The sequence below is a fragment of the Octopus bimaculoides genome, chromosome 7 (assembly GCF_001194135.2).
Source record: "Octopus bimaculoides isolate UCB-OBI-ISO-001 chromosome 7, ASM119413v2, whole genome shotgun sequence".
NCBI lineage: Eukaryota > Metazoa > Mollusca > Cephalopoda > Octopoda > Octopodidae > Octopus > Octopus bimaculoides.
This window is the reverse complement of record NC_068987.1, coordinates 95791366-95799587: the sequence shown is the minus strand read 5'-3', so window position 1 is coordinate 95799587 and position 8222 is coordinate 95791366. Positions and strand designations below refer to the sequence as shown.

Genomic DNA, 8222 nt, shown 5'->3' with positions numbered 1-8222 from the left:
AACTAGAGAAGTTTCAGGTGTGGAAGCAAGGTCTAGATTTGAAGGGCCTTAGAGTCAATCTAGCAAAAACCAAAGTCTTAGTAAGTTGGAAGGCAGACAAATCACAAATCCCTTCAGGTAAATGGCCCTGCTCGATCTGTAGAAAAGGTATAAAAATAGAAGATGTACCCAGTGTAAGCTATGGACACATAAGGGGTGCAGCAATATCAAAAGAAGGCTAACTGGGAAGATAGATTTTGTGTGTGGCAGATGCACAAGGGCAATAAACACTGAAAATGTGCAGAAAACAGCTTCCGTCACATTCCAGGGAGAAAAACTAGAAGTGGTTGATAGCTTCAGTCACCTAGGTGACCAAGTCAGTAGCAGCAGTAGATGCTCTGAGAGCATAGCTGCTAGAATATGAATAACCTGGGCAGAGTTCAGAGAGCTCCTATCTCAGCTGGTAACAAAGGGCCTTTTGCTCATTTGTTCAGAGTGAAAGGTAGACTGTATGATGCATGTGTGCAAACTGCCATGCTACACGGCAGTGAAACATGGGCTGTAACTGCTGAGGACATGCGTAAGCTTGCAAGAAATGAAGCTAGTATGATCTGCTGGATGTGTAATGTCTGTGGGCATACACAAAAGTGTAAGCGCCTTGAGAGAAAAGTTGGATATAAGAAGCATCAGGTGTGATGTGCAAGAGAGACGACTGCGCTGGTATGGTTATGTCTTGCATATGAATGAGGCAGGTGTGTGAAAAAGTGTCACACCCTAACAGTGGAGGGTACTTGTGGAAGAGGTAGATCCAGGAAGACTTGGCATGAGGTGGTGAAGCACGACTTTTGAGCGTTGTTCCTCACGGAGGCAATGACAAGTGACCGAGACCTTTGGAGATATGCTGTGCTTGAGAAGACCTGGCAAGCCAAGTGAGACCGTAACTGTGGCCTATGTCAGTGTCGCATAACTGATCCATTTAAGAGTTCCCTTCAACCATTGAGCAATATAGTGTGGTTGAGAAGACCTGTTGAGTCAAGTGAAATCATTGTCATGGCTGATGCCAGTACTGCCTGACTGGCATGTAAAAGCACCATTAGAGCATGGTCGATGTCAGTGCTGTCTGACTGGTCCTGTGCCGGTAGCACATAAAAAGCACCATACGAATGTGGTCGATGCCAGTGCCACCTGACTGGCTCCTGTGCTGGTGGCACTTAGAAAGCACCATTCAAGCATGGTTGATGCTAGTACCGTCTGACTGTCCCCCATGCCAGTGGCACATAAAAGGCACCCACTACACTCTCGGAGTGGTTGGCATTAGGAAGGGCATCCATTGTAGAAACCTTGTCAGATCAGATTGGAGCTTAGTGCAGTCTTCTGGCTTGCCAGTCCTCAGTCAAACCATCCAACCCATGCAAGTATAGAAAGTGGATGTTAAACAATGATGATGATGATAACCCCAGCTATGATCATTCTGTGAGAATATAGAAGATGGTGGTACTGGTGGTGTAGGTACATCATAGCACTTGGTTTAATACCACTTCCTGGCACATAGAGGCTTTTAGCTTTTGGATGAGGCTCTCTCTTGATAAGGTTGCCATTACTGTGATGTCACAAAGCATTGGTACCTTCTATAGCTACAAAAAACAAAAGCACTAAATCCGCTGGATAGTTTCCCTCTTCTCTGACATTCATATAGACTTCAAACATAGGTGTTAGAGAAGACAGAAAATAAACCCTCACAGTACCTACAAACATGCAAATCCACATACTCTTTCTCCCCAAGACACATATTCATTCTTGATTTCTAGCTCACCTTTACCATCCAACTTCACATTGAAGTATTGGAATTCACTTTGAAAGATGATCCCTGTGCATACGTAGATTATACTCCCTGACATTCAACTGAATATCAACAAGAATTTCTGGTTACTCTGGCTCAAAGCCTCCATCTTCAACTTTTCTAAATTCTTCTGCTTCCTCTATTACTCTCTGAATCCCTCTAACTACCAACAATACTGTGACCATATCTCTGCATTAATGACATAATCTCATCTCACACCTCTCTGTAGTAATTGTTTTTTGGTGACTTCAATATTTATGACATATTCTATGGTGACAAGCTAGCAGAATCACTGGGTGAAATGCTTAGTGGTATTTCATCTGGTTTTACATTCTGAGTTCAAATTCTGCCAAGTTTGACTTTGCCTTTCATCCTTTTGGGGTTGATGAAATAAGTACCAGTTAAATACTGAGATTGATGTGATTGACTTACTCTTCCCCAAAAATTGCTGGCCTTGCACCAAAATTTGAAACCAATATTCATGACTCTTCTTGGTTATCACACTCCTTATATTAATGGATCATTAGCTCCTTACATCAACTAGTTTCATTTCCTACATGGCCAGCTCTCATACACTCCGGTCATATTGTCAGCCTGCAACATTAGTTATATTAATCTCAGTAGTTCCGGAGGGCCTGTGAAGGCAATGGTCACAGGTCTTTCCTCTACACCAAACTAATAAAATTAAAAAAAAAAAAAAATAGCATACCTGAATTACACTATTCAGTGTCCTTCCTTTCATTTAAGAGGTTCTGAGTTCAAATCCCACTGAGATTAAGTTTATTTTTCATCTCCCCATTGTGGCATTCTCCAACAGCTTGTATGTTTCCTTAATGATTTGTTTGGGTTCTGTAAAGCTAGATCAATCAGAGACCTACCCTCAGTTGTCACTAACCAATGGGCCCCTGCCCAAGAGGAATTTGGTGAAGGAAGTGTTATTATGCTCAACTTTAGTAAACGGTATGCAAATCCTGTCAAAACTCCTTGCCTTTGAGATCCATTGGTTTCATTGTTTGGTTTGGCATTCCTGCCAGAAAACAATATTTTGAACTATGCAGATAGGACTTGGATAAGCTCTATCAACTCATGTGCCCAGTTCTATGCCCCCACTCTTCTCTTATATACCAATGCCTTACTTACTGGCACACCCAACAATGCCCATTTTGATGTAGACACCATCTTTCATGTTTTCTTAACTTTCCCACTCAAGCATCACACACATGCAACCTGGATATCCCATGTCTAACCTGTCTTAATTCCATATATAAAAATCTCAAAACCATAATCCACTGGAGTCACGCTAGGCTTGTTACCTTCAACAGCAAACACACACATACAAGCATTGCTTATAAATCATCATTGCAGTTCACACCCACCTAAAGATGAACAGCCTGAAACTACAGACCTTGTGATCATCCCAAATGCTAGGCTTTATTATCACCAAGATACTTTCAAGGCAAATGCATACCATTAATATAGGACTGCATCTCAAAGACCCATCCTTCTCCTCAAAGCTTAAGAGAGACTCACAATGAAGTATTGCTCCAGCATGTGGGGTAGAGCTAGTGTTGCACACACAGACTGTAAACTGCATCCAGAGAATGTGACAAGGCTGTTTGGCGTAAAGTCACTCAAACATACTCCAGCAGTTGCAGTTTTGTAACTCCACTTTTTCTACTTCTACAACAATAACCTCTTCTTGGAATTGGTTAACCTTGTGTCACAACCACTTGGCTCCCCTTGTCTCTCTTCTCATCATTCACATTGAGTCCATCACCCCCAGGCCCTGAACTAAACATACCTAGTTGTTCCTCCCTGGAACATTGACTTTGTAGAAAATTCTCTACCTGCACTTTTTGACTTGCAATAGTTTGTGTGGAACATTAATAGCATCATTTTATTAGACTCAGAGGGCAGGCAAAGGCTATGGGCATTGTCCTTTCCTTTAGATTTAACAAATAAAAAGAATGGAGGAGAAAAGACTTCAATCACCATTGGCAGCTTTGTTGGTACTCCCCTAATAGCAAGAATATATTAACACAGTTCATTGATGAAGTAACAAGAATTTTCTCTCCCACAAAATAAGAAATCATCTGGTTAAGGTTAGAGTTAAGTTTCATTTATCTGACAGCCAATATTAGTTAAACTCTTCAGATGGTTATTTGGAGTTGAACTAAGAACACAGAGGTATAAAATTGGTATGACTGTGTGGTTAATAATGTCATTTTGTAAACAAGTGTCTTCCATTATAACCTTGGGTTAATTAAAAGCTTGTGGTTGAAATTTTGCTAGATGGAAATTCTGTGAGAGCCAACTGAAGAGACTGTTCCTGTTTTTGGTTGGAAGACTGAATCTGTCAACTGGTTTCACAAACACTATTTTGCTCTCAGGTGTCCTTAGTGACATCCACTCTGTCGCATTCATTCAGGCAAGGTCTCTGAAAAATATCACGTGTCCAACCTTTCTTCTTCTAACAAAGCCACACACACTTGCACACAACTTTGCAATTCTGTTGTCTTTGATAACTCAGTATCCTTTCTAATAATGTGTATGTTATGATCCACAAAACTTCTAAATTCTTTAATAACCATTCAACTGGAAAATATTTTTTACACAATTTCTAAGATTGCTTAGAAATAAAGTACAGTAAAAGAAAATAATTACTTTATAGAGATTTTATAAATAAATAGATAAATACAATATTTTAATTTTGTTTATGAAATTTAATTAGAACTAAGGGCTAAAACATTATAGATACAAAGCATCTGAGTTGCATACATCAGTAACATCTGAGATGATGGAACTGAGAGTGAGTTCATCAGCTTTTGGCCGACTTGGTTTCTTGCTTAACAACATCAATGTAAACAAGACGGGTAAGTGTAGCAAAGTGAAGTGGAAGAGATTCCGAGAAGATTTGCTATCACCCTCTTTGTAGAATCTCCAGCCTAGATAGGTGAGATAAAAGTTCAAGGGTAGAGAATCAATGACGAACATCCAAGTGGTTAGTTCTGCAAATGGCGCCAAGATGCTGAGGACTGTTGTTGCTGCACAGTAGCGAAAGGCAACTCGTCGGCAAAGGCTAGGGTTCATTACAGATGCCATGCAATAGCCTCCGCGTGAATAGTCTGCACGAAGGTTCCAACTGAGAGAGTTGAAGTGAGGAAACTGCCAAGCATACATGACTGCACCGAGCAACCAGGCACCTAGGAAAATACAAGTAAAAATGAGGTTAAATTCTAAAGGAATATTTGAGTGAAAAAGAACAATAATTTACTGTGTCATTTGAATTTTATGCAGCTGACATCTAGCCCAGATAATAGTAAGCTAGGGAGTCATTGATTTACATTTTACACTTGCATACTAATTAAATAAGTACCATGAGACTAATTAGGTGCAAGAGTATTATATAATTAATAAATGTTTCATTAATTGGCTGTAAGTCATATGAATCAAGAGAAAAGCACTTGCAAATATCCTTGCTTCAGTAAATAAATGATCGAAACCTTTAAATTCATTTTCTCTTTTTTGCATTAACAAGGAAACATTCATAAGGCCAAATGCAAACAACTTTTGGAGAAGTCATCATCACTATCACTGTCGTTTTAACATCAGTTTCCAAGCTGGTACATGTTGGATGAGTTCACAGTACAGCATGCTGTCACTCTCCTACATCTTGTGTCATTCAATCTGCAAGCTCCAACAAACATCCTGAAACCAAACCTCACCATTATTTGTTATGTCTTATTTCACCATGTGCTATGTGTATATTCCACATACCAGCACAGTAAAATCTGCTGAAGAGATTTTAATACCCAGTTGCTCTCTCAGCTCACTTGTGCTCTACTCTTCAAAGCATGGGTAAGACAGACTTAAAGATATATGTTAATGTAGCAGCATCAAAAAATGTCATGAAATGATACCAGAGTTTCATCATCATTCCCATCTATTAGTACCAATCTCCTCCACATAGTCTCATTTACTAGATTGTACATTAAATATTTACTTTGATCAACTCTTTCTTTCCAAGAAGTACATCCTTTGAAACTCCCTTCTATGCTATAAATATAACCCAAATCCCTCAAAACCTACCCTACTGTCTTATAGGAAGGATATATTAGACAGTCTAGTTATAGATACAGAGAATGGCAGGATGGTCAGGGCTTGAACATAGGTCTGCACAATCAAGGCTGATCAATGATTAAATAACAGTTAGACTCTTTCAAGCCTTTCTATCCTCTTTCAGAAAACTAGAGAGTACCCAACATCCTCTAATTAAGCAATACAAGATATAACCTGGAACAGAGTTGAACACAGTAAAGGACGAATTGAGTTTGGTATTGTGATAGGGAAAAATGTAGTATGGAACCGAGTTCAATAAGTAAATAGATCAGTTACATAAACAGGTTTAAAGTAACAGGTTTATTTATGTAAGTTACACATTTCTCTCTCCTATTTCTTCTGTCATTTAGCTTATAGAATAATAGTGAGCTGATAAGAGAACAGAGTAGAGCAATAGAAGAACGAGAGAAGAGAGTTATAAAGAAAAGAAAGAGAAAAGGGCAGATAGGGAAATGAGAAAAGAAAGAAAGGTGTGGACATAATGATATATATAAAAATGAAAGTAATATATGAATTTTAAAAAATTGTGTCAAAATTTACCCGTGGACAGGTCACCTGTACAGGCTGCCCAACCCATCATAGGTGGTATGGCTCCAACAAGAGAACCAACCCAAGTATTTGCAATGCTTGTCCGTTTCATTGGTGTATAGACTAATGTGTACAAGCCAAGGTTCATTAAGCCGAGGTAAGCTGTCAAAGAATTAACTCCTGAACTAAGAATTACCATTCCTGTTAAACCAGTGGCTGTTGCAAATAGGACTGCATGGAGTGGACTGTAAAATAAAATAAAAATATAAAATAAACTGACAGTCAGATTAGAAAAAGAGAATTACAATATAAAAATCCCCAGTGTTTTATCAATTTGATAAATTATAATCCCACACTATTTCTCTAATAGGCATAGGCATGGCTGTATGATAAGAAATTTACTTGGTTTTGGGTTCAGACTGTGGTACCTTGGGCAAATGTCTTCTACTACAGCCTGGGCTAACCAGAGCCTTGTGAGTAGATCTGGTAGATGAAAACTAGATGAAGTCCATCATATATCGTATATGTGTGTGTCTGTGCGCGCATATAACTATCTCCTTGATTTGACATTGCAAGCAAGTGTCACCATCATGTAAGCAGTGTCTTTCATTCCCAGTCTCCAGAGACATAACTGATCATGGGGAAACAAGTGAAGGTTGCCAACAGGAAATGCATCCAGTCGTAGAAAATCTATCTCAAACATATTCTGTTCAACCAAATCAAACATGGAAAAGTGGACATTAAAACAGTGATGATGATGATGATGATGCAATGTTATGTATGCCGGTAATAAAACCTCACAATTCTCATGAATGACAAGAGCCAATTCTAACAGGACCCCTCCTGACACCTTATTACAATTCACCTTTATCTGGTGACCTTTTCATGTGAAACCTCATATACCTAAATATTGTCAAAACTGAGATTAGGATTTGGTTAGCTTTCCTTTTAGCTATATCCACACAGGATGTGTATTGGCAGAATCATTAGAAGAGTGCTCTGTGGCACTTAATTACAGCCCTTTATGTTCTGAGTTCAAATCCTGCAAGGATCAGTGGTATAAAGTACCAGTCATGTAATTACTGAGGTCAATTTAATTAACAGTATTTTCCTTCAAAATGTATGGCTTCATGCAACTGTTAGAAATTAATATCCTAAGTTTAATGATTTCCAATCAAGTAGAACCATGTTGTTGATTTAAAACAGAAACATGCCAACAAGGGAACAGCTACATGATCACTTGCCTTGCAAGAAATAGCAGTCGCCTCCCACCCAATCATATTTAATGATGTTCTAAATATACTATGTCTGAAGAAAAAGAGAGGCTGATCACAGCTGGAACCCTTTTGATCACAAGTCTGCTTAAATGTTGTGAACCTGGACTTAAAACAACACATGCTGTTATACTCATTTCTGTATTTTTGAAGTTGTCATCATTCCCGTTTTTTTAAAGTCTGACACTTTGCCTTACCTGAGGTAACTTCGTACTAATACACGGTTTCTGGTTCTGTTCATCTGTGCATCAAATGGCACTTCAAAGAACTGAAATATAAAAATGAATTTAAATATTAACAGGAAAGAAAAAAGAAAAAAAACAAGGCAATGTATATGGCTCGTATCAGGATTAGTGGTAGTGTAAGTCAGAGATAACCATTATGATAGGACATGTATTTGGATCGCATCAGAGGTGCTGCTAGTGTGAGTTAGAGAGATCACAGTTATGATAGGACATGTATTTGGATCGCATCAGAGGTGC

General features: G+C 38.8%; 1 protein-coding gene across 1 annotated transcript in view; it reads right to left on the bottom strand.

Moving 5' to 3' along the window:
* Positions 1–4521: 4521 nt before the first annotated feature.
* LOC106868845 (protoheme IX farnesyltransferase, mitochondrial) overlaps positions 4522–8222 on the bottom strand; it is a 9696-nt gene continuing 5995 nt past the window's right edge. The window contains exons 4-6 of the mRNA XM_014914284.2: positions 7938–8008; positions 6479–6711; positions 4522–5022 (exon numbers count right to left, since the gene is read on the bottom strand). Coding sequence (XP_014769770.1) covers positions 4568–5022; positions 6479–6711; positions 7938–8008 — 759 coding nt within the window. The 3' untranslated portion in view covers positions 4522–4567. The remainder of the gene's footprint in view (positions 5023–6478; positions 6712–7937; positions 8009–8222) is intronic.